The 27,337-nt window shown below is 43.5% G+C and overlaps 1 protein-coding gene across 16 annotated transcripts in view; it reads right to left on the bottom strand.

The window, feature by feature from the left end:
* The window catches only part of MTHFD1L (methylenetetrahydrofolate dehydrogenase (NADP+ dependent) 1 like), a 233,277-nt gene that overhangs the window by 171,361 nt on the left and 34,579 nt on the right, over positions 1-27,337 (bottom strand). For all 16 annotated transcript variants that reach the window (XM_078370293.1, XM_035296968.3, XM_078370294.1 and 13 more), the window contains exons 8-11: positions 20,237-20,348; positions 7,642-7,733; positions 4,471-4,568; positions 376-549 (exon numbers count right to left, since the gene is read on the bottom strand). In XM_078370293.1, coding sequence (XP_078226419.1) covers positions 376-549; positions 4,471-4,568; positions 7,642-7,733; positions 20,237-20,348 — 476 coding nt within the window. The remainder of the gene's footprint in view (positions 1-375; positions 550-4,470; positions 4,569-7,641; positions 7,734-20,236; positions 20,349-27,337) is intronic.

Below are 27,337 nucleotides of genomic sequence, written 5' to 3'. Positions count from 1 at the left end.
CGATTATCTGTACCTTCTCCATTAAAATATTATTTCTAAGCAGAATGCACAAAACAAACTGCACCATTCAAAATATTTTACTTTCGATTCACAATTTGATTTTTTATAATGAAATTTAAAAAGCCAAGGAGGAGCAGGGGAAATAACAACACAGTATGAGAAACAAAGACGAAGCACTGCAACTCGACTTTATATTTTGTAGAGCTGACTAATTTTCTCTGCACAGAAAATGAAAACTTATCTCACGCCAAATGAAATGGACAAAACGTCAAATGTGAGAAGAGGATGGACTGAGGGGCCTGAGGACAGAGATACATGGGGAAGCGTTTCATAGATACGTCTGCTTGGTAAAGTAGATGTCAGACGGCCTCTTACCCAGCAACTAAGACGTATTTCCCATCTGCTTGGTCCTTCAACCTCTCCAGCACAGACAAACGGACTTTGGCTTTGCTTTTGCCATAGATTTCAATTTCATCTGAAAGCAATCCAATCTCCTTGGCAAGGACATCCACAGCTTTTGGAGTCTGTGCTCTTGAAATCTCAATGTCACTGAGGGGAAAGACAACATAAAAGAGGCAAGAGGCGTCTCAGCTTAGGTGGTCGCAACTGGAGTGAAAACAGCCACACATCCCGCCAACAATGAAATCAATGCAATTGCTTTGGGGTCCCTTCTCCCAGGCAGTAATAAAGCACAACTGCTAACGATTAATGTGTATGAGAAAATGGTGCATCATTTTAGAAACGCAACTCCAAAAAGTTTACAAAGATCCTAGAATTGTGTCCAGGTGGAAGCATAACACCTATGCCATTCAGAGAAGAATTTTATATGATAATGTGTCCAAAGGCCTCCTGCAAGTGCAATTCCACTGCAGGGCAAAATGCTCTCTGTGGGCCTTCACGGTATTCATTAGCCATGAATAGAGGGCCATCGAATAACCATCTCCTGTTGGGCTAGCCACATGTTTCTCTTGGCTTTTCAAAAATGTGGACATTATTATCACACTGGAGATTAAGTACAAAAAAAAAGGAAAAATGTGGAAATGCTATTTCATCTGAGTCCACGCTTCCCCCTCTCTTTTCTATTTACAGTCTAAAATCATATTTCAAAATACTGAATTAATTACATAACTGTTGGTAGAAGGGCCTAGTGAACTGAGTCCAAGTTCAGACAGGAAATTGTAGAAGCTCCAGAGTGTCTGTCACTGGGCAGTAACTGAACTCCTCTATTTTACTGGCCACCCTTGCTCATCTTACAGGAGTGGTCTGGATACCAGCATGTGCAGTGCTGGACTCTTCAGGGAGAACCCCTCTGGGGCTCATGTGCTCAGTCATTTCTTTGCTGGTGAGTCAGGCCATTCATGTGTCTGACTGTGTGTGAGTGAGAGATGGAAGGCATACCTGTTCCCCCAGCAGCAAAACTAACCCAGGAAGAGCAGGCAGCAGTGAACTGCTCTTAAATGTGGCATCGGAGATGACAGCTATTCCTTGACTTACCCTGGAATACTTATTTGTGTTGTGATCTGCCTCCTTGCAGTGGGCAGATGACCCCCTCATCGGACTTTAGTCAGCCCCTTGGCCCTGATGTTTCTGTAGCTACTGCGAACAATTTACCCACAGTGTTGAGACCATCCTAGACTCTCCTCCAGGATCTTGTGGGGGTCTAACCTGGGGGTAAGAGGCAAAAGCAAACACACCTCTATCCAGACTTCTCCAAAGGGCAGCAGAGAAGCTGGGAGTTCAGATAATCCGCCTAAGGCCTGCTGAGTACTCCCTTCCAGGCCTCCACCCATCCAACCTTTCCTTTCTAGACTCCTACGCTGTTTTACCTTCCTGACTATAACTTTTTTCTGTCTCTCTCTTCCCACAATCTCCTAAATTGAAGAGCTTAATCTTGGATAATGTGTAAGCTTTTAGCAGGATGGAGTGGCTCATGCCTGTAATCTCACCACTTTGGGAGACCAGGGCAGGAGGATCACTTGAGTCCAGGAGACTGAGATCAGCCTGACCAACATAGCAAAACCCCATCTCTACTAAAAATACAAATAAATTAGCCAGGTGTGGTGGTGAACACCTGTAGTCCCAGCTACTTGGGAGGCCAACACAGGAAAATCACTTGAACCTGGGAGGCGGAGGTTGAGGTGAGCTGAGATCGAGGTGAGCTGAGATCGCACCCCTGCACACCAGCCTGAATGGCAGAGCAAGACTCTGTCTCAAAAAGCAAACAAACAAAAACAATACAGGCCAGGTATGGTGGCTCAAGCCTGTACGCTCAGCACTTTGGGGGCACAAGGAGGGCTGATCACTTGAGGTCCACAGTTCAATACCAGCCTGGCAAACATGGTGAATCCCTGTCTCTATTAAAAATACAAAAATTAGCCAGATGTCCTCACTTGAACCCAGGAGGCGGAGGTTACAGTGAGCAGGGATCGAGCCACTGCACTCCAGCCTGGGCAACAGAGGAAGGCTCTGTCACAAAACAAAACAAAGACCTGTAAAGTTTTCTCTTTACTAGCTAAAAAGTCTGGGTGATACTGTCATGATTTTTTGGGTGATTTATAAACTACTTGACCTGCTTCTCTTTGCCCAGTGGGTCTAGAAATCAATGGTTTCAAAGTTTCAATGTAAATTCTTCTTGGGGGAGAACAGGCTTTAATTATTTAAAGAATTGTTGGTTAAACAAGAAGAATTTACATCAAAACTTTGGTACACAATTTGGTGGAATCTATTTTAATCTTTTTTAGCTCTTTTTAAGTAGAAATTATTCATTTACTTTTAAAATCTAAGGTCTCATAACAACATAAATAACTCTAAAATAAGATATTTAATGAAAGAGATTGCACAAGTCCAGGGATGATATTACAAAGAATAGCATTCCTCATTGCAACTTGCGTAATTAATAAACAGAGAGCATTCATTAATTGAGATGTTGCGTCCATTGCAGGGATGAAAACGTGGCCTGGAGAGTCACACCCTCCTGGTGGGTAGAATCGAACCAGGGTGCTTGTCTGGCTGCCAAAGGAAATGGAGTTCAATTCTATAAAGCACCTGGTTATCAGGTAAAAAATGAGTCGGCCCGACGCAGTGGCTCATGCCTGTAATCCCAGCACTTTGGGAGGCCAAGGTGGATGGAATACCTGAGGTCAGGAGTTTGAACTAACCTGACCAATATGGTGAAACCCCATCTCTATTAAAAATACAAAAATTAGCCGGGTGTGGTGGTGTGTGCCTGTAGTCCTAGCTACTCAGGAGGCTGAGAGAGGAGAATTGCTTGAACCTGGGATGTGGAGGTTGCAGTAAGCCACTTCACTCCAGCATGGATGACAGAGCAACACTCTGTCTCAAATAAAGAAAAAAAAAAAAGAGTCACTTACTAGAGGAAATTTATCTCCTCAGCACTCTGTGCATTCCAACGTTGCTGGATGAGATTACCTGGGGATGCACACTTGGCATCATGCATACCTGGATAATGAGGGTGGGGCCAATTCCATGGAGTGGGGCAGACACAGATGACTCAGCATCAGGCTGGAAAAGGCGGCTCTCTGGCTCCGATGTCATCCCTACCCAATCATTCTAAACCACATGCTGACACTATGTTTATATTTCCAAACTTATAGCTAGAATATGTAGCTTAGACCTCATCAAAGAGCACTATGAGTAAAATACCCACCTTGACGAACACAGACTATCCTATCAGATCGTTCTGAAGAAAGCTGAGCTCAGTTCCCACGTGGAATGATGTTTTGTTTGAGTGGTCATTTATCCCCAGAGTAGAAACCTACATGGTCCTTAAGACCAAGTGGATATATATGTGCTGGGCATTTCTGACACTGAAAAGCACATTCCAAATATTACCATATTTTGTCACATTTAAAGCCATTACTTTATGGATGACTAAGAAGAAAAAACACGGCTAGGCTGGGTGCAGTGACTGATGACTTTGGGAGGCCGAGGTGCGCAGATCACCTGAGGTCAGGAGTTCAAGACCAGCCTGACCAAGATGCCAAAAGTCCCATATCTACTAAAAATACAAAAATTAGCTGGGCATGGTTACATGCACCTGTAATCCCAGCTACTCGGGAGGCTGAGGCAGGAGAATTGCTTGAACCTGGGAGATGGCAGTGAGCTGAGATCATGCTATTGCACTCCATTCTGGGCAACAGAAAAAGATTCCATCTCAGAACAAAAAAAAAAGAAAAAGAAAAAATACTGCCATATAATGTAGAAAACATCACTGAAATTAAATGAAAAATTATGCCTTTTTGGAAGTGACAGAACACAGTCAGTAATACATTCATTATGAGTTAATTTTGGAGAAGTTACAATAGAGAAAATAGGATGGCAATTTCATGAATAGAGAAAATTACCTACCATCAAAACCACAGAACCATGAGTTGTGCTTCTCCCCATGACTAACTGGATGGAATTCACTGTGCTGAACTGACATTAGTGTAAATAAATTACCAGTGTTACCTTGGCACAGGGCACAGAGGCTGAAGTTTCAGGCAGGGAAGTCTCCACCGCCTGTGCTGCTGTTCACGAAGCCATCTCCTTCCACTACTGACCATATTCTTCAGCAAGGACGGAGAGGAAAACATATGTTAGAATGGTAAGCACTGACAGGGCACGCACTTAAACCATGGAAATATTGTTTATGGATGTTATGAAACAAGATTATAAAATTGCACAATAAGTCGAGGGGATGTTAGGAATATTTTTATTCAATTGGGTTGTAGGTTTTCCCTAAAAAGGAAAAGGTGAAAACCTGCATGGCTAGTTAGAATATATGACTATTAATACTGTACTGAAGAATTTGACAGTATTAAAAGAAACTGCTTTGTTTCTTAAATATGCATACATGGACTTGATGATTCAGCTTAATTCTACGGTTCCCTTCAGATTCTGACCATGTCTATTATTTTTGTTAAATTAAAAAAAAAAACAGGAAAATATGAGAAAATACACTATTAAAAAATACAGGTGTAAATACACCTATAATCCCAGCTACTGGGGAGGCTGAGGTGGATTATTTGAGCCTAGAATTTTTAGGCTACAGTGAGCCATGATCACACCACTGAACACCAGCCTAGCTGAGATTGTGTCTCTTTAAAAATAAATAAATAAATAGGCCAGGCAAGGTGACTCATGCCTGTAATCACAGCAGTTTGGGAGGCTGAGACAGGCAGATCCCTTGAAGTCAGGAGTTTGAGACAGCCTGGCCAACATGGTGAAATCTTATCTCTATTAAAAATACAAAAATTAGCCGGATGTGGTGGCATGTGCCTGTAAACCCAGCTACCTAGGAGGTTGAAGCAGGAGAATTGCTTGAACCTGGAGGCGGAGGCTGCAGTGAGCTGAAATTGCGCCACTGCACTCCAGCCTGGGTGGCACAGTGAGACCCTGTCTCAAAATAAATAAATAAATAAATAAATGAAGCTAGATTAAGCGTTCACAAAAGACATCATGCACATGGATAAACTTATACTGATGGGTTCTTCATGCCATTTAGGAAAGAAAAATGAAGAAAATACAAGACTGCATGAATGATCATCTTGGATGCCCAGCTTCCAAATACCATCCTTCTGTAGTTGGTATAAAAGAGCAAGCAATTGAATTACTGAGTAGTGCTATGTATGCATATAAATGATAAGTAAATGAAATAAAAATAAATAAAAATAAAATTTAGCTTTGATGGAAATATCACTTATAATCCTTACAATATATAATGACCCATTTTTAGGTAAAGAGTTTTAATTGTGTATTACCCTGTACATAAGAAAGAAATGAACTAAATGTCACTGCCAGAGGCCACCATAACTACAGGCTCCAGCACCATGAGAACACTCAGCTTATATGGTAGAACACTGATGACCTTGGACTTCAGATCACACAGGTGGTGGTGGTTTGAAAAAATGTCTACAAATACTTCAATACTCCTATCTTGAAGAAGAGAGCAGAATTCTCTGTCTCTTGAGTGTGAACTGGATTTAGTGATTTACTTCTAACACTCTGGAAAAAAGGAAGTGGTGGCACATAATCTTAGCACCTAGGTCATCCATTCTGTAGATTTCTCCTAGTTCCCTCCCTCGGATCACTCATAGTGGGGAAGTTAGCTGCCACACTAGGGGCAGCCGTACAGAGAGGTCAACATGATGAGGAACTATGGCATCCTGCTGATGGCCAGTGAGGAATGAAATACACATGCCCATAGCCATGTGAGTACACCCTCTTGGAAACACATCTTCCAGCACTAGTCAAGCCCTCAGATGACTGCAGCCCCATCTGACATCTTCATTTCAACTTCATGAGAGATCCTGAGCCAAAACCATCTGATACAGTTTGGATGTATGTCCTTGCCCAAATCTCATCTTGAAATGTAATCCCCAGTGTTAGAGTGGGGCCTGGTGGAGGTGATCAGATCACAGGGGCTGGTTTCTAATGATGGTTTAATATCATCCCCCTTGGTAGCATCCTGGTGACAATGAGTGAGTTCTCCTGAGATCTGGTCATTTGAAAGTATATAGCACCAGGAGTGGGGGGCAAAAAAAAAAGGTATATAGCACAACCCCCTCACTCTCTGCTCCTGTTCCTGCCTTGTGAGATGCCTGCTTTTCCTTCACTGTCTGCCATTATTGGAAGCTTGGTGAAGCCTCTTCAGAAGCAGATGCCTGTGTTATGCTTCCTCCACAGCCTGCAGGACAGTAAGCCAGGCCAGGTGGCTCATGCCTGTAATTCCAGCACTTTGGGAGGCCGAGACAAGTAGATCACATGAGGCCAGGAGTTCGAGACCAGACCGGCCAACATGGTGGAACCCTGTCTCTACTAAAAGTACAAAAATTAGTCGGGCATGGTGGTACATGCCTGTATCCCAGGTATTTGGGAGCCTGAGGCATGAGAATCACTTGAACCCAGAGGCAGAGGTTGCAGTGAGCCAACATCACAACACTGCACTCCAGCCTGTTTGACAAAGCGAGAAGGGAAAAACATCTTTTCTTTCTAAATTAACCAGTCTCAGGTATTTCTTCTTCCTTCTTTCTTCTTCCTTCTTCCTTCCTCCTCCTCCTCCTCCTCCTTCTTCTTCTTCCTTCCCCTCCCCCTCCTCTTCCTCTTCCTCCTCTCCTTCTCCTCCACCTCCTCCTCCTTCTTCTTCTTTTTGAGTCTCCCTCTGTCACCCAGACTGGAGTGCACTGGTCTGACCTCAGCTCATTGCAAACTCCATGTCCTGGGTTCAAGCCATCCTCCTGCCTAAGCCTCCTGAGTAGCTAGTATTTCTTCACAGCAATGCAAGAATCGACTTACACACCACGTAATCTGTTAATCTACTGCCAAACCTCTTACTTGCAGAAAATGTGGGATAATAAATGCCTTGGTGTTTGAGCTGCTAAATTTTGGGATAATTTACTTCGTAGCCCAAGACAACATATATGCAGTCCCCAATATGGGTCCCTGCCCCACACATGCCACGTGATCACAGGCAACTCACTTCATTTTGCAAAATCACCATTTCTTCATTTATCAGATAAGCCTAACACTGTGTGTGAAGTGTTTAACACTGTAGCTGGTAAACAGAAAACACTCACAAAACATTAGCAACTATTCCTCAAACTTCCAAGCTCAAATTCTCAAAGAGCTATTCAAACAAACCTGAATTCGCAGAGCTGCAGCAAGGACACTCACATCATCTTCCTGAATGAGGCCACCAAAATGTCCTCTCTGAGAGCCACCCCCAGCCTTCCCTGTAAAAAATTGGAGGGAAAACAAGACTTTCAGCATACTGTCATTTCCAACCAATTGCTCCTTGTAACAGCCAGAATAATGGTCTTATTTTTCACCAAGGAAGTTAGGATGTCAGGGCACAGTTGCAGGCTGCTCACCTCTGGCACAGCCTTGGGGCCCTTCACCAGGCCTGCTTCACAAGTAGAGAAACAGCCATCTGCTGGGCGCAGTGGCTCACGCCTGTAATCCCAACACTTTGGAAGGCTGAGACAGGTGAATCACCTGAGGTCAGGAGTTCAGGACCAGCCTGGTCAACATGGTAAAACCCCATCTCTACCAAAAATACAATAATTATCTGGGCATGGTGGTGCACACCTGTAGTCCCAGCTACTCAGGAGGCTGAGGCAGGAGAGTCACTTGAACCTGGGAGGTGGAGGTTGCAGTGAGCCAAGATCACATTACTGCACTCCAGCCTGGGTGACATAGTGAGTCTCCATATCAAAAAAAAGAAAGAAAGAAAGAAAAAGAAATGACCATCTAAGCTATTAACCTGGGATAAATGGATTGAAAAAATGTAATATAGCACATAAAAATACAAAAAAATTAGCTGGGCATGGTGGCGTGTGCCTGTAATCCCAGCTACTCAGGAGGCTGAGGCAGGAGAATTGCCTGAACCCAGGAGGCGGAGGTTGCAGTGAGCCAAGATCGCGCCATTGCACTCCAGTCTGGGTAACAAGAGCAAAACTCTGTCTCAAAAAGGAAAAAAATAAAATAAAATATTTAATGTGGATGCAACGTAGACTGCAGATTAGGCCAGAATCAGACTTGTGTTAAAATCATGTCTCTTCCTCTTGCTAGAAATTGCGATGTTGGGCCTGTTAATTAATGTGGGTAATAACCACCTAAAATTTTGTAAATAATGAAATATGATATGGTATATAAAGTTCTTGACATGTAGTATGTAGCTTAAACTATTAACATGAAAATAAGGCTCAGAAGAAAGGAACAGGGATATATAGTCCACAGTGTAATCTGTCAGAATGACTTCGTATCCTAACCTTTAGATTTTTTTTTTTTCTGAGATGGAGTCTTACTCTGTTGCCCAGGCTGGAGTGCAGCGGCCCGATCTCAGCTCACTACAACCTCCACCTTTCCAGTTCAAGTGATTCTCCTGCCTCAGCCTCTTGAGTAGCTGGGATTACAGGTGAATGCCATCACGCCTGGCTAATTCTTGCATTTTTAGTAGAGACGGGGGTTACACCATATTGGTCAGGCTGGTCTTGAACTCCTGACCTCATGATCCACCTGCCTCAGCCTCCCAAAGTGCTGGGATTACAAGCATGAGCCACTATGCCTAGCCTAGATTTTTTGACACAGTGGGCTTCATCTTATTAGAAGGATCTAAAATCTTTTTTTTTTTTTTGAGACAGAGTCTCTGTCACTCAGGCTGTAGTACAGTGGCACGATCTCAGCTCACTGCAACCTCCACCTCCTGCGTTCAAGTGATTCTTGTGCCTCAGTCTCCTGAGAAGCTCGGATCACAGGCACCTGCCAACACTCTCAGCTAATGTCTGTATTTTTAGTAGAGACTGGGTTTCACCATGTTGGCCAGGCTGGTCTCAAACTCCTGGTCTCACTGATCCACCCACCTCGGCCTCCCAAAGTGCTGGGGTTGTTAGCAGGAGCCTGGCCTAGAAGGATCTAAAACCTTTACCGTACAATCCATAAAAAGCAGAAGCATTTTCACGTGTGGATGCAAAGTGTGAGACAGCAGATGAAAATACTCATGGGGTAAGGCTGGGCAAAGTGTTACATGAAATATCAGGCTTCTTTGATAATTTAAAAATTCTCTGTCATAGAAGTGATAGAACTGGCTGGGCGCGGTAGCTCACTCCTATAATCCCCGCACTTTGGGAGACTAAGGCAGCCAGATCATCCAAGGTCAGGAGTTTGAGACCAGCCTGACCAACATGGTGAAACCGCCTGTCTAATAAAAACACAAAGTTAGCCGGTTGTGGTGGCGCATACCTGTAATTCCTGCTACTCAGGAGGCTGAGGCAGGAGAATTGCTTGAACCTGTGAGGTAGAGGCTGCGGTAAACTGAGATTGCACCACTGCACTCCAGCCTAGACAACAAGAGTGAAACTCTGTGTGTGTGTGGGGGGGGGGGGGGAAGATATCTACTTTCCTGCCTTCCTCACTTTGAAAATTTATAAAAGTAAACACACACGCAAAATGCTTTAGCCTGCATCCTCCCTTAGAGAAAAGAAATATTTCTAATAGCAACATTTTTGAAGACATTATTTTCTTCTTTGGATCACTCTACTCTTAAATTGTATTAGTGTGTTGGGTAATCATATCCCTTGGGTATTATTTAAAGATTAGCAACACTTCAGCTTTATGAATCACATTTAGGCGAAAGCCAAGTATCTAGAGGATGAGAGAGATTGGTTGTGTTTTGTTTTAACTACTAGAGATCTGTACTTAAGATCTTGTCCAACTACTATGTAAAAGAAACGGGCCTTTCTCATTCCTCTATCTTTAAGTGATGGAGAAATAAGAAAAAGAATCCGGGTACAGTGGCTCATGCCTGTAATCCCAGCACTTTGAGAGGTTGAGGTGGGTAGTTTGACTTGAGATCAGGAGTTCAAGACTAGCCTGGCCAACAACATGAAACCCTGTTTCTACTAAAAATACACAAAAAAGTTAGATGGGCATGGTGGCACATGCCTATAGTCCCAGCTACTGAGAAGCTGAGGCTGGGGAATTGCTTGAACCCGGGAGGCAAAGTCTGCAGTGAGCCAAGATTGCACCACTGCATTCCAGCCTGGGCGACAAACAGAGTGAGACTTTATCTCAAAAAATCTAAAAAAAGAAAAAAAAAAAAAAACGAAAAGTTACATTCCAGGAGCTGATATCAATTTTTAAATGAATAGTCTCAGAATTTAATCACAAATGCCCAATATGTCACTTCCAAGCTTACAAGGTAAGTCCTTGTATAGTTTCAGTCATTTGCATAGCATAGAACTTAGCAAAAGTGTAGATATGTGATTTTGAAAAGCTATATGGTTCCTGATATGTCTAAAGTTTCCAAGGACGTCTAATCTTTTCGCTTCCCTGGGCCACCCTGGAAGAAGAAGAATTGTCTTGGGTCACATATAAGATACACTAACACTAATGATAGCTGATGAGCTAAAGGTTTCATGACGTTTTAAGAAAGTTTATGAATTTGTGTTGGGCTGCATTGAAAGCTATCCCAGGCTGCTCTATCTCTGCCCACAGGCTGTGGTTTAGACAGACTTGGTGTAAACCATCTCACAGATTTCAACAAGTATAATGAGCCTTGCGAGAAGAAGTTAAAATCAAGGAAACAAACTCTTTGAGAATCTCCAGCTCAAGACGGCAGGCGGTACACACAACACCACTCTCTATCTGCAGCTGAAACTCCATTCAAAGTAAGAAAATGATGTTAAAAGGAAGTAAGTTCATAAGAGTTAAAAGGGTACCACGAACCACATGCAAGAAATTTGTGGAAGAGAGAGGCAAGTAGGGTTGGATTCAGTAACCACGGCAGAGAAATAACTCCCCAAAGTAACAGAAGCCTGAGATAAGGAAGAACCATTTCTTCTTCATGGACCCTAGATCAGCCCAAAGCTCACAATCAACAAATACCAAAAGCAGGAATGGAGGAAGACTGAGTCTCTGACGCAGCAGAGCTGTCCCCCAGCAGCCAGGTCAGCTGACTTCATGCAGTGTTGCTTTCTGATTATTGCTGTTATTATTGGAGACAGGGTCTTGCTTTGTCACCCAGGCTGGAGTGCAGTGATGAGATCATGACTTATTGCAGCCTTGACTTCCCAGGCTCAAGCAATCCTCCCACCTCACCCTCCTGAGCAGCTGGGACTGCAAGGGTGTGCCACCATACTTGGCTAATTTTAAGTTGTTTTATAGAAACGGGGTCTCACTATGCTGCCCAAGCTGGTCTTAAGCTCCTGGGCTCAAGCGATCCTCCTGCCTTGGCCTTCTGATTTTTATGTATAGTAGGCTAAGCTTTACTACCTGCAAAGTTAACTTTTGGTTCTTTTAATTACTGTTTGTTAATGACAAGAAATTAAAATTATAAGTAATTAAAAACAATACTTTTTTATTTTTGAGACAAGGTCTGGCTCTATCGCCCAGGCTGGAGCACAGTGGCACCATCTCAGCTCACTGCAACCTCTGTCTCCCAGGTTCAAGCCTTCTTCCCACGTCAGCCTCCCAAGCAGCTGGGACTACAGGCACATGTCAATGCCTGGCTAATTTTTGTTTTTGTTTGTTTGTTTGTTTTTTGAGACGGACTCTTGTTCTGTCACCCAGGCTAGAGTGCAGCGGTGTGATCTCAGCTTGCTGCAACCTCTGCCTCCTGGGTTCAAGAGACTCTCTTGCATCAGCCTCCTATGTAGCTGGGACTACAGGCACGTGCCACCATGCACAGCTAATTTTTGTTAGTAGAGGCAGGATTTCACCATGTTGGCCAGACTGGTCTTGAACTCCTGATCTAAGATGATTCACCTGCCTCGGCCTCCCAAAGTGCTAGGATTACAGGCATGAGCCACAGCACCTGACCTTAATTTTTGTATTTTTTGTAGAGACAGAGTTTCACCATGTTGCTTAGGCTGGTCTCAAGCTTGTGAGCTCAAGTAATCAGCCCACTTCCCCCTCCCAAAGTGCTAGGATTACAAGTGTGAGCCACCAGCCTCAGCCGAAAACAACACAATTTTAAAACACAACTTAAAACCCATACTCTCAAATACACACACACACAAACACCTTAAAACCCACACTCATATATATAATTCTGGCCTGGACTCAGATTTTCTAATTCAGTTTTAAAACTGCATTGAGGCTGGGCGTGGTGGCTCACACCGCTTATATCCAGGAGTTCAGAGCAGCCTGGGCAACCTGGTGAAACCTCATCTTTACAAAAGGTACAAAAATAAGCTGGGCATGGTGGTGAGTGTCTGTAGTCTTAGCTACCTTGGGGCTGGGGCTGCAGGATGACTTGAGCTCAGGAGGCAGTGAGCCTGCAGTCGTGCCACTGCATTCCAGACTGGGTAACAGAGCAAGACTCTGTCTCAAAAAAATAAAATAAAAATAAGTTCTGAATCTGGAGAATTTGAAGCAATAAAGACTGTCAACTCAGAATCAGAAATATATTTTTAATAAATTTCATGGCTAAAGAAAACTGAGAAAGGGAATAACTATTAGCCCCTGCCTATTTAGAGGCAAGACTCCAACTGAAGGTTTTCTATAGTATAGAAGGTTTTCTGGGTCTAGGTAAAATCCTGGGATCACAGTCCAACAAGGATCTCATCCCACACCATGGATGGGTCTTTTCACTTCCCATTAAACACTCTCATCTAACTCCTGATTCCTCCAGGGACAATTCAATGAATCACTTTGAAATTTGGCCGTTCTTCTAATGATAAACTTTCTGCAAAAAGAAAATTTAAGGCCAAAATGTTATCATGCCTTCCTCAGAAATCAGAACCACCCTCTCATTAACATGAGTGGTGCTGAGACCACCCTGCATACTTTCCCAGAACAATCACTGCAGTGAGAAGAACGCAGGCAAATTCTTCAGCCTTCCTGCCATCTCTGCTCTATGGAAACGTCTCAGCTTCTATGCAGTCTGGACAAGGGCACCCTTCTTATCAAATTAAGCCCACAGACTTAAATACTTTCTCCCCTCTAGAAGAACAAATTATTTCCAAAATGTATGTGAGGTTTTGAAATCAGTACAGGTAGGACTTCAAAAAAAAAACACACACACATACTAGTAGCCAGTTTTTCAGCTAGTTAAATATATTGACTTTGTAGGATATACATAAAATGAGTATCACGATATGGTTCGGTTCTGTCTCTACCAAATCTCATGTTGAATTGTAATTTCCAGTGTTGGAGATGGGGCCTGGTGGGAGGTGACAGGATCACGGGGGTGGCCCTTCATAAAAGGCTTAGCACCACCCACTTGGTGCTGCTGTCATGATAGTGAGTGAGTGAGTTATCCTGAGATCTGGTTGTTTAAGAGTATGTAGTGTGCACCTCCTTCTCTGATATGGTTTGGCTCTGTGTCCCACCCAAATTCCATCTTGAATTGTACTTCCGTAATTCCCACATGCTATAGGAGGGACCCAGTGGGAGATAATTGGAATCATGGGGGTGGTTTTCCCCATACTTTTTTTGTGGTAGTGAATACATTTCATGAGATCTGACGATTTTATCAGGGGTTTCTGCTTTTACATTTTCTCTCTTCCTCATTTTCTCTAACCACCACCATGTAAGAAGTGCCTTTCACCTCCCGCCATGACTCTGAGGCCTCCCCAGCCATGTGGAACCGTAAGTCTAATTAAACCTTTTTTCTTCACAGCCTTGGGTATGTCTTTATCAGCAGTGTGAAAACGGACTAATACACCCTCTCCCTCTCTCTTGCTCCTGCTCTGGCCACATAAGATGTATGTGCTTCCCTTCGCCTCCCACCATCATTTTAAGTTCCCTGAGGCCTCCCCAGAAGCAAAGCAGAGGCCAGCATTATGCTACCTCTACAGCCTGTGGAACTGTGAGCCAATAAATTTCTTTTCTTTGTAAATTACCCAGTCTCTGGTATTTCTTTATAGCAGTGTGAGAATGGGCTAATACATATCATTTGGTAAAATTTTTGTGACAGTGTTCTTGAGAGTTGTACTCCTAGTTTAAATTATTTGAATCTTACTGTCAAATGACAGCATTTCACTAATTCTTAAAGAATGCAATGTAAGACATGATAAAAAGCATATAATTAAAATATTAGTAAACTGATACTAATAAGCTATTAGTAATAACGTGGCCCACTGAAACCAAATTAACAAGGAATTTGTACAGTGTTGCATATTCTAAATGACAGGAACCTTTAGTTTTTTTTAGGAAATAAGTAAAAATTTAAATATCTTGTATTAAAAACTAATTAAAATTTGAAATGGAAAACTGGCCATGTACTTCAGGGATAGATCTAGAATATCCAGAATTTTGAGGAAAAAAAAAAGTAAAGGAAAACAGTGCTGGGTACAATGGATTTTGGAATCACTAAAGTTTAAGAGTCATAAGCAAAGATCTTAATTTATACCAACTGCAATGGCCTAATGAAAATTACATGGATATCTAATTTCCCTAAAGCTGACTTCTTATGTGTTCAGAATTTCATTGGACTTCTTCCTTTCTCGGGTTTGATTTTTAAAACATAAATGTATATTGTGCCAAGATGGAGTCCAAAACCTGTTTTGTGTGCAGAAGACACGGCAACAAGGAAGCAGAGGGAGAGATGCAGGGCGTGGACCAGCATTTATTGGCAGCTACCATCAAAAAGGCACTGCCCGGAGGTATCTGTTATTCCTCCCAACAGCCTTGCTGCCAATTTACCCACAGAGAAACTGGGAATCTTATTAATTAATCAGAATGCCTAGTTCCTCAAAGTCACACAGCCTGTAAGTGCAATGCAATTAAGAATGTTTTTACACAAACGACTCCTTTCTCCTTGTTAATCTTCCCACTACATTCTTCTCCTTTTTATTTTGAGATGGACTTTTGCTCTTGTCGCCCAGGCTGGAGTCCAATGACATGATCTTGGCTCACTCCAACCTCCGCCTCCTGGGTTCAAGCAATTCTCCTGCCTCAGCCTCCCAAGTAGCTGGGACTACAGGTGCCCACCTCCATGCTCAGCTAACTTTTGCATTTTTAGTAGAGATGGGGGTTTCACCAGGTTAGTCAGTCTGGTCTTGAACTCCTGACCTTAAGTAATCCACCCGACTCGGCCTCTCAAGGTGTTGGGATTACAGGTGGCAGACAGAGCGCTGGCCTCCACTGTGTTTTAATGTCTCCCTTCAGAGCCATATGAGGGAAAGGTTCAACGTTCCTCAGGGGCCCCAACACATCAGCATCCCAGGGCTCTTCCCCTCTTCCACACTAAATAGAATTATATTAGCTTAAAACGATGCTATAAACTACTCTGCGCCACGGAGTTGCTGTTTTGATACTGTTCTCAGAGCCCAAGACAGAAGACCAGCTTCTCCTTGGTCCCACTGGGTACATCAGTAAATAAGTCCTAATATTTGGGGTACAAAATGGTTTTGCTTACGATGAGATCTTCTGTTTAGCAAGCAGGGCACAACATCAGTGTGTATTTCTTTCACTAAGTCTTTTAGGCCGAGCATGGTGGTTCACCCCAGTCATCTCAGCACTTTTTGGAGGTGGAGGAAGGAAGACTACTTGAGGCCAGGAGTTCAAGGCCAGCCTGGGCAACACAGTGAGAACCCTGCCTCCATACACCAAAAAAAAAAAAAAAAAGGTTTCATTAGCTTAGGAGGGAAGATTGCTTGAGCCCGGGAGTTTGAGGCTGTGATTGTCACACTGGACTCTAGCCTGGGCAGCAGAGCAAGACCTTTTCTAAATAAAAAAAAAGAAAGAAAGAAAAAGAAATAGGTATTCTTTCAATAAATAAAAATGTAGTTACTCCTATAGCTAGAAAAGAGAATGCTGAAATTTCCTTGTCTAAAATCTAAGCATTGGACTCATGCAATAGTTGAATGAACAGAACCAACAACCTGGGTGTAATTGTTTTCTGAGCTCTGTGTCTGGGCTATCAGCCAACAGGAAAATCTCTCCTAGGATTCAGTATTCCATAAAATGCCTCCACAGAATTACCTCATCATAAATCACCACATCCCAACTATATTTACGGGGGGAGGGGGAGGAACCCTGTACATGAAGGTAAGAATAAAAATTTCATTATAAAACTCTGCCTTTACCCAGCCACAAGTTTATGAAAAGTTCTTCTCATCATCAGTTTAAATAAGAGCTCTTTCTTTTTAATCTTTCAAAAAGTTTATTCATTTCTTTACAGTGGTGAGATAAAAAAAGAGGGGAAAAAAACCTACTCCATTATTCCTAGATTAAATTTTCATACTAAACAAAGTTCCTAAAATTAAAACTTGTAGACTATTTAGAAATGTGCTGCTATGGATAGCACTGCTCCAGAACTGTTCATCTGTTTTCATCAGCATCAATCATCAGTGGCTGCCTAGTTGGCCCCATTTTTTTTTTTTTTTTTGAGATGGAGTTTCGCTCTTGTTGCCCAGGCTGGAGTGCAAAGGTATAGTCTTGGCTCACTGTAACCTCCACCTCCCAGGTTCAAGCAATTCTCCTGTCTCAGCCTCCCGAGTAGCTAGAATAACAGGTGCCCATCACGCTCAGCTAATTACTTTTAGTAGAGACAGGTTTCACCATGTTAGCCAGGCTGCTGTTGAACTCCTGATGTCAGGTGATCTGCCCACCTCAGCATGCCTCCCAATTCTTTTTTTTTTTTTTCTTAGAAGGAGTCTCACTCTTGTGATCCAGGCTGGAGTGCAATGGTGCAATCTTGGCTCACTGCAACCTCTGCCTCCTGCTGCCTCAGCCTCCTGAGTAGCTGGGATTACAAGTGCCTACCTATAAGCCCAGCTAATTTTTTTGTACTTTTAGTAGAGTCAGAGCTTCACCATGTTGGCCAGCCTGGTCTCGAATTCCTGACCTCCGGTGATCCACCAGCCTTGACCTCCAAAAGTGCCGGGATGACACGAGTGAGCCCCTGTGCCCAGCTGTCAGCCCCATTTTTAAGTGGGAGATGAGTTCAACAAAATGTCTCTAAAATGCCACGCTTAAAACTACAAGCAGAGTACAATTCTGAGTCCATGTTTATTAACTTGCTCAATACTCGATATTCACAGATTCGGCTGGGCACAAGCGTTCATGCCTGTAATCCCAGCACTTTGGGAGGCCAAGGTGAGTGGATTACTTGAGTCAGAAGTTTGAAACCAGTCTGGCCAACATGGTAAAACCCTGTCTCTAATAAAATTACAAGAAAAAACTAGCTGGGCCTGTAATCCCACCTACTGAGGCAGGAGAATCATTTGAACCTGGAAGGTGGAGATTGCAGTGAGCCAAGATCACACCACTGCTCTCCAGCCTGGGCAACAGAGCGAGACTCCATCTCAAAAAAAAAAAAAAAAAAAATTCATAGTAATATTCTGAACACCGGGCATTCAAAACCAAGAAAACTAGTAGAGTTGAGCCAGATACATTTCAAATAAATTATAATCTGTCTACTTTTAGAATCATTTTGAAATACACAAACCATCCCTGATTTACAACCTTTTCACTTACTGTTTATCCACTTTATGATGGTGGAAAAGGGACATGCATTCAGTAGAAACTGTGCTTCGAATTTTGATCTTTTTAGCTAGCTACACACAGCACAAGGCTGTCTTGAGCCCCTGGGCAGCAGCGACAGCAAATCGCAGTTTCTGTCAGCCACGCAATCACGAGGCCAAACCGCCAACACACTGTAGTGTACTGTGCTGCCAGCACGTTTCGATGTTGCTTTGTGTTTTCACATCCCATCCTGTCTACAAATGCCCATTTTTTACTTACAATATTTTCAACTTCTGATGGGTTTATCTGCTCATAACCCCATGGTAAGTTGAGGAATATCTGTAATGCCTTGGTCTTTTTTTCCCCCAGAGAATCATTTCATTGAAATCTAATGTTTCAGAGAATACCTTTTTCAAAACTAAGGGTCCTAAAAGGAAACCTTATTAAAAATAAAGCACTTTCACTAACAAAATATATGTCACTGTCATGTAACCACCGGGCTCAAAGGGATTCCAGGAAAACATCAAAGTAGTCTCCTATCTCCAGCCATGACTGTGCCAAAACTATCCTACATGAAAACTTTAATAAAACACAGCAAGCAAATATTACAGCAAAGCAGCATTCATTTACAAGAAACAAATGTTAGCACTGAGTTTCCTAATGTAACTGGGATTCAGAACAGAGGAATGAATCTGCCCTGTCCACTATTTCGTTGTTGTTTTTTTAAGGAAAAAGTTATACGAAGAAACTACACATATTTTTTAAATGTGGTTTGTTATTTAGTATACGCCTTCTGTTTGTTAAAAGGAGCCATTATGGCCACAGCTTTTTTTTTTTTTTGAGATGGAGTCTCAACTCTGTTGCCCAAGCTGGAGTGCAATGGCCCGATCTCGGCTCACTGCAAACTCCCAGGTTCAAGCAACTCTCCTGCCTCAGCCTCCTGAGTAGCTAAGATTACAGGCTTGTGCCACCACACCTGGCTAATTTTTGAATTTTTTGTAGAAACAGGGTTTCACCATGTTGGTCAGGCTTGTCTCAAACTCCTGACCTCATGATCTTTCCCACTTGGGCTCCCAAAGTGCTAGAATTACAGGCATGAGCCACTGTGCTCAGCCAGGGCCACAGCTCTTAATGCAAGAGCTGAACTTTGGCTCTTTCCTTTGACTTTGATCCATTCCACCCTCTCAGGCCCCCAGAGGTTTTTAATCTGATTGGTCAATTCTGGCAGGAGCTATATGTCCTAGAGAAGAGGGTCAGTATTGACCCGTCACTATGGCTCACTCTTTTATGGCACTGCCTGTCTTTCATGGAGCTGCCTACAAGGTTTCAAGATTTCAACCTCAAGTATGGTCCTGGTGGAGGTGAAGGAAGCAGAGGCTGCCAACTTTGATGAATGTTCTTTCCAGCTTTAGAGGGAAAATGTACCACTGTCCTCCAGCCCAGCTCAGCCCAGTCCTCTCCACTGCATGAGTATTTGGAGGCCAAACCCAGGAGGAATAAGGACAGGGGTCGGGGGGGCCGGGGGGTTCTCCTCTCCCTCCCTGTGCCATCATCTCTTGCTCACCTGTGCTACTTAGGGACTTGCTGAGTGGGGCTGGCTGTGGTCAAGGCTGTCTCAGCCTCAGTGTCTTTTTACAAACTGGAAAAAGGAGCCCACTCTGGGTCGGCTCCTCCTGGACCCCTTGGCCGCTGGCTGCCCAGTTGCGGGCACTGCTTGGGCTGCCCCCACAGGCCTGGTGTGGTCTAGAGTACTCCTGGTACCTTGGCAAAATGCCATCAAAAGCAGGACCAATCCTAAAACTGTTTCTGCATCTAGTGGTGATTTTCATAGTGTTCTGAGATGACTTTGGGGCTCGGAGGGTGTGCTTTGTGGGTCAATGTGAGGGGAAATCAGGGAGACACAGAGGCGGATCCTGTTCCCACTCCTCCTGGCAACCCGGCTCCCATCTGCATTTCATAGTGAGATTCCGCAAATATTTCTTTGGAAGAAAGGATCTTACTACTTTTTAAGAGACTGAAAACCACTATTTCTAGTTTACCTCACACACATACACATTATGTGATTGAGGTCACGACTAACCTGACTGCTAGAGACCAGCAGGGGGCACTTCACTGTGGGAGCAGACACCTCAACCGCCATCTTGGTTTCTCTTTGCCCAGCAGCCTGGTTCTGTCAGGGAATCCATATTCTAAGTTTCCGATCCTCTATATTAATGTTGACGACAGCCAACATTTCAGAAGCAGACCCTCTGAGGAAAAGGTTAACGTTTCTCCCAACGATCTGACCTCATCAGTGGCTGCACACCAATGTGAAGACACTTACCTGACAGGAAGTCATGGGAGCAGTTGAGAACAGTTGTTCCTGGTTGTATCCATGTAAGGGGAATCTCTTCTGGCTTAGGTGAGCCTAGGACCACAATGTCAGCTTCGTGAAGCTAAAAGGAGAAAGGAAAAAACACGCACATTTCAATCTGAGGCATAAAGATATAAGTAACTACTGATATCAAATGAGTTCAACACGATCCCAGAACCACGGCTTTGCTCCAAGCTGCTGACAAGGACAGAACTGCTTTGCTAACTTCTTTCAAGCCTCTATTAATACAAACAGAAAACAATTGTCATATCCTAGAAAGAAAGGAAAATAGGACTTAAAAAACTGTCTTCAGGGTAGTCGTTCAGCATACATACTGCAGGGAGTATTACCATTTACATGTTTTCACCACTAACTATAACGTCAAGAAAAATGGGGCAGCCAGGCACAGTGGCTCACACCTGTAATCCCAGCACTTAGGGAGGCTGAGGTGGATCACTTGAGTTCCGGGGTTCAAGACCAGCCTGGCCAACATGGGGAAACCCTGTCTCTACTAAAAATACAAAAATATGGCTGGGCACGGTGGCTCATACCTGTAATCCCAGCACTTAGGGAGGTGAGGCAGGCCGATCACCTGAGGTCAGGAGTTCAAGACCAGCCTGGCCAACATGTGAAACCCTGTCCCTACTAAAAATACAAAAATTATCCAGGCATGCTGGTGGGGGCCTGTAATCTCAGCTACTGGGAAGGCTGAGGCAAGAGAATCATAAGGGAGGCGGAGGTTGCAGTCAGCTGAGATCATATCATTGCACTCCAGCCTGGGCGACAGACTGAGACCCTGTCTCAAAAAAAAAAAAAAAAAAAGAGGAAAACAAGGGCAGAGCCCATGAGGTCTGGCCCACACAGTGGGCTTGCTGGCCTGTATAATGGCACCATCACAATGAGACCCCTATGGAATTGTAACTATACCCATGGAAGGACTGTCAGGAGCTTGAGAAATAATTTCACTTTCTCTGAGGCCCTGGTTAGTCTCTTGCCGAACCGTTCACTTTTTTGCCCTGAGAAAGTAGAAAGAATGCAGCAACTCCAGCAAAATGCATCGATCACATCCATCCCATCTGCATTTTGATTATCCGTTGCTGGAGGAAGAAGTCTGGTAGGAAAGTGACATTAAGACATAGGCGAAGAGCTTAGCTCTGACCTTAACCAAAGAATGGCCAGCTCCCCACCCTACTGAGCAACTGATGATTTCACACCGGACCCCTATGCGGAGGGAGGGGTGAATAGGAATACTAGATCTGCAGAGGAGAATAGCTACAATCGTACAGGTCAGCTAGGTGTTTTAAGTATTACCTCACTGAATATTCCAGATGACTGAGACTGGTGTTACTCTGCTCATTTAACAGACAAGGAAACTGTGATTCCCAGATACAAATAACTCTGTGTTATGTCCTGTGTCTCCTAGTGAACCCAGTCCTAGAGATCCAAGTGAACCCAGGCAGAAAGAGGACAACCACCGGTCCCTTTCCCTACTGTCTCTCCTGTGCACTTTAAAGTCCAGCAACTAACCACATAGTCTCTGGGGTCAAACAGACAGTGGGGCAGACTACGAAACACAAAAGCATCCCCGCTGCCACTGCCACCACCAAAAACACGTGCTAGAGACACCGTTATCCAGTCTCAGCTTAGACAAGCTGATCATTGAAGATCCTGTGGAAGAACCGGGATAGCTCCTCACCCTGAGGACTTTTCACACTATGTGGGCAAGAGGGTGCATCAGCTGATGCTTTTAGAAATCCTGAGACAAGAGATGATAATGGAAGCAAATCCATGACAGTCCTACCTGGTTTATGAACAAAAAGGCCAAGATCAAGGGCAGCTCCAAATCCCCTGACAGAGGAAGGAGGAGCACGATAAAAATCGAAATTTGTGTCTTCTCATAGAGCTGACAAAGCCAACTTTTAAAAGCTAATGCCTTGGAAATATTTGATCAATTTGACCATGTGAGTAGGGAAAAGCGTATTAACACTAATCGATTATCCAGTAACAAGCGAAACTGCATTCCCTGCTTTTCAGCTCCTGACTGTATTATTATTCTGACTTTATTATGGAAGTAGAAGAGCACACTGCCATGGTGTCACACAGACTCTACTGTATTAATCACAGTTAAAAGAAAAGAGAAATCCCTACTAAAACTTTTGCCCAGGGCGGACACGTTGACTAATACCACCATACTGGGTAATCCCAGGACTTTGGGAGGCCAGGGTGGGAAGACTGCTTGAGCCCAGAAGCTTGAGAACAGTTTGGGCAACACAGGAAGACCCTGTCTCTACAAAAATAAAATAAAAATTAGCCAGGTGTGGTGAGGCGTTGCCTGTGGTCCTAGCTACTTAAGAGGTTGAGGTTGAAGGATCGCTTGAGCCCAGGTCACAGCTGCAGTGAGCTGTGATCACGCCACTGCACTCCAGCCTGGGTGACAGGGCAAGACCCTGTCTCGAAAACAAAACAAAACTAAAACCAAAAACCAAACACATTTGCCTAAATAACCATTCTCTGTGCCACAGGGCCAAACTACCACTAATCCTCCCTAAGAACTTTGCAGCCAAATGAGAATCGCCTGAACCCAGGAGGCGGAGGTTGCAGTGAGCCAAGATCGTGCCACTACACTCCAGCTTGGGCAATGGAGTGACTCTGTCTAAAAAAAAAAAAAAATTTGCAGCCAATATCACCAGCAATCTAATCCCTTAAAGCCACCTATAATCTCTACTGATCTAAAATACAGCTAGCATTCCAGGTGATAGTATATATGGGGGAAAAGAGAGTGCTCGTGGAAAAAGGATTTTAAACATCTGTATTTAAAAAAATTATATTTCTTCATTTACACATACTACTGTCAGAAATTCAACCACAGCAATCCTCAAGAGAAATACAAAGGTTTAAGATTTGTTGCAGATCTGCAGATAAGAAACGCCATTTTGCAAGATTTTCAGGCACAAAAGCAGCAAAACCAGAACATGTTAAAACAACGGTAAAAAGGAGGTTAATGTGAACAAGACTGAAATGTTCATTTTGGAGGAAGCCAAGGATCACAGGTTCACACAAGTCCCCTAAGAACACTTAGTTTCCTACACGTGGTGTCTTTGATACAACCTGTTCTTTTCATTACCTATAAATCTTGGAAATCTCATTCTGAGCCCTCAGCTCCATACCTACACACAGCTCTAATGTGGGCTTGCTCATCAGCGACTGGGGAACAGCTCATTCCACGGAGAAAAGACAAACGCTCCTCCCTTAGCAGTGATTGCATAGTAGATGTTAATTCTTTCTGGGAAGGAAAAGTGCTAGATGCTTAAATCAGTAAATAACCCACCAAGGACAAGGGAAGATTTTAATGAGCTAAAATTCAAGGAGAATTATTGTCTCACTCGCTGTTCCTACTTTCCACCTCCCCAATGGGAAAGACCCTGGCCAAAGCTTGGCTTGAAACTCTACCTCATAACAAAATATTGCTTTCTCTGCTGAGACTTGAGCGGAGCAGCTTAAAGCAACCACCCCAACTCCCCAGGCAGAGAACCGAATGTTAAAACAATAGTAAGACGCAGATATGCAGAAACTTAACGGGGAGCGTGTGGGGGTGCAGTAGTTTAGATAACTGAAGATAAATTTTCTTGAAGTCATTAATATTTAAGCTAGAGGGACAAGCATCTGAAGATAAAGAGATGTGGGAACGGAGGACAGACGGGATTTGGAAAGTTATATGGAATATCATAATTTTGTATTTAGCAAATAAAATGCATTAAAATTTTTAAAACGAAATACAGCCCTGTCCTCTTAACTAGAAAACAGTATGTATCTCCTGCTATCAATGTGCTTTGAAACAGTTCATATCACATGAGAATCTCACATATGAGATCTGTATATACACTTAAAATCCAGAATAGGTAAAAAAAAGATATTTTCTAAAGAAACATCACTTTCTTTAGATCACTTGAGACCTATGAAAACTGTTTCTATGTCCTTTAAACATTCCCAGCACACTTCAGAAAATCAAGTTCAAAAAAAAGAAAGAAAACAATGTTCAAAATGATCAACATTGCGGTGGCTCAAGCCTGTAATCCCAGCACTTTGGGAGGCCGAGGCGGGTGGATCATGAGGTCAAGAGATCGAGACCATCCTGGTCAACATGGTGAAACCCCGTCTCTACTAAAAATACAAAAAATTAGCTGGGCATGGTGGCATGTGCCTGTAATCCCAGCTACTCAGGAGGCTGAGGCAGGAGAATTGCCTGAACCCAGGAGGCGGAGGTTGAGGTGAGCCGAGATTGCACTATTGCACTCCAGCCTGGGTAACAAGAGCAAAACTCCATCTCAAAAACAAAACAAAACAAAACAAAACAACAAACAAACAAACAAAAATTAACAGGTAGGTGATTTGTCCAGCAAGGATGTGCTTCTGAAATTACAATAACTAAAGACATTGGGGCCAGGCATGGTGGCTCACGCCTGTAATCCCAACACTTGGAGAGGCTGAGGCGGGCGGATCACCTGAGGTCAGGAGTTTGAGACCAGCTTGACCAACATGGAGAAACCCCGTCTCTACTAAAAATACAAAAAATTAGCCGGGCAGGGTGGCGTATGCCTGTAATCCCAGCTACTCGGGAGGCTGAGGCTGGAGAATCACTTGAACCTGAGAGGCGGAGGTTGCAGTGAGCCAAGATTGCACCATTGCACTCCAGCGCAAGAGCAAAATTTCATTCTTTTTAGAAAAAAAAAGACACTGGCATTCTCAACTAGTGCCTGAGTGTGGCGCACTGTGGTCAGACACAGAGAACACAGTTTGGTCTGGAGGGCAGGGAGGGGCTCTCCACACCGAGGTGGTCCCTTGCTTGATTTTCACTTTCAACAAACTGGGACACACTGTAGTTTATGTGTGCCCAGGTAAGTGGCTTTATGGGTCACATTATGGGCAGATTCTTCACGAGGCTTTATCTATTTATTTTTGGAGACAGGGTCTCAACTCTGTCGCCTAGGCTGCAGTGCAGTGGCATGATGTCAGCTCACTGCAGCCTTGACTCCTGGGCTCTAGCGATCCTCCCACCTCAGCCTCCCAAGGAGCTGGGAGTACAGATGTGTTCCACCATGCCCAGTTCATTTTTTAAATATTTTTTGTAGAGACAGGGTTTCATCATGTTGCCCAGGCTGTCTTAAATTCCTAGGCTCAAGTGATCTGCCTGCCTTGGCCTTCCAAAGTGCTAGAATGACAGATGTGAGCCACTGTGCCTGGCACACAATGATTTATGATCAGACAGGGCGTGTCCATGAAAAACCTTAGGTAGCAAGGGGACTCCTAAACTGCCTTGTGACAACATTTCTATAAAGGGCAGATGTCACTTTTCTAAGAAAATTGTCACTCTTATCAGATGTCAAAATGTGTGCATTTTTTCTTACTGTAGATAAGAAGCTGTCAGGTTGGGCCACAGTGTGTGGCTCCCACAGTCAGATGTGTTTTAGGAAGATTCCTCTGGAAGCCGGCTTGAAAATGCCTTAGAGGGGGTAGGAGGAAAAGCAAGGTATGGAGACCTCCTGGAGGAGGCATCTGCAGGAAGCTGGGTGCCCAGGTCTAAGCTGAGAATGGCCTGGGAGCTTGGGGATGTGGGTCGGGACACATAGAATTTAGGTGATGGTTAGAACCAGAAGTGTGGATGCCCCAAGGGAAACTGGCAGAACAGGAAGGAAAGCAGGTTAGTGAACATCCTTGGGGAGCACTAATCTTAAATGGTTAGAGGTAAGGAACAGATGGTGGAGATCAACATCTCCTGGAGCTAGGAAGGTCAGGAAGGGGCTTTTTCATTCAGGCCAAGGGAAAAGGGTGTGGACAACAGGTTTATATGACAGCAGCGGTCAAGCAAAATAAAAGCAAAAATATACACTTTTGGCAATTAGGAATTAATGGTGACTCCGCTGTAGAAATGTGCATTAGGAACCATGCCTGATACAGTCCTGCCATTACTATAGAGTGTGCTGCCTGCAAAGGGAGATTTCATTCAGGCAGAATGTTTCATGAGCAGATGCCCTGTTTATTCATTAATTTTTTTACCTCTGAACATCTAACTTTGTATTTGAAATTAAATGAACATTGATCATAAGATTACTGCTTTATATAGCCAGATGTGGTGGTACACGCCTGTAATCCTAGCTACGAGGGAGGCTGAGGCAGGAGAATCGCTTGAACCCAGGAGGCAGAGGTTGCAGTGAGCCGAGATCACACCACTGCACTCCAGCCTAGGCAACAAGAGCCAGACTCCTCCTCAAAAAAAAAAAATTATTGCTTTGTATCTATGACTCAGTATCCACCTTTCCCTGCAGTATTAAGCATGCATTAAATAGGAATGTTAAAACAGTATAACAAAGAAACCCCATCTCTACTAAAAATACACAATTAGTGAGATGTGGTGGCACATGCCTATAACCCCAGCTACTCGGGAGGCTAAGGCAGGAGAAGCGCTTGAACCCGGGAGGCAGAGATTGCAATAAGCTGAGATGTCACCATTGCACTTTGGCTTGGGCAACAAGAGCGAAACTCTGCCTCAATAGTAATAATAGTGTAACTAAGAACATCAAACCATCTTCATTCAAATCTTGTCATACTTTGGCAAGATAAGGGGATGACAACCGCAGCAGAAGGTATTTTCCCCACATCACGTCCACCCAGTGATCTCATCCTGGGAGAAGGTTTTTCCTTTCAGGAACTGGGTGTATATCTTCTATTTCTACTCTCCTCTGTGATTAGTAGAACAGATTATTGGCTTTTAAAATTTTAAGATGTTTCTTATGGTTATTTCATAAATCAAAATGACTACAAGCCAAACGGACATTTGGGAGTTAGGATTACAGCATTTATCTACCAAATTTTTCCCCTGAAGGATAATAAATGACCTTCCTTTTTCTAAATGTTTCTAAGTTCATGTCTTACTTCATCATTCAACTTATTTCCTGCTCAACATATGAGAAGAAAATATCAAAGATATTTAGTTGTGAGCAAAATGCTAGAAAAGACAATTCCTCTGGAAGCCAGCTTCACGCTTACAACAGTCGTGACAGGTGGTAAAAGGAA

Source organism: Callithrix jacchus, chromosome 4 (assembly GCF_049354715.1).
Source record: "Callithrix jacchus isolate 240 chromosome 4, calJac240_pri, whole genome shotgun sequence".
NCBI classification, from domain to species: Eukaryota; Metazoa; Chordata; class Mammalia; order Primates; family Cebidae; genus Callithrix; species Callithrix jacchus.
The sequence above is the reverse complement of the archived record's forward strand: the minus strand, read 5'-3'. Positions and strand labels throughout refer to the sequence as shown.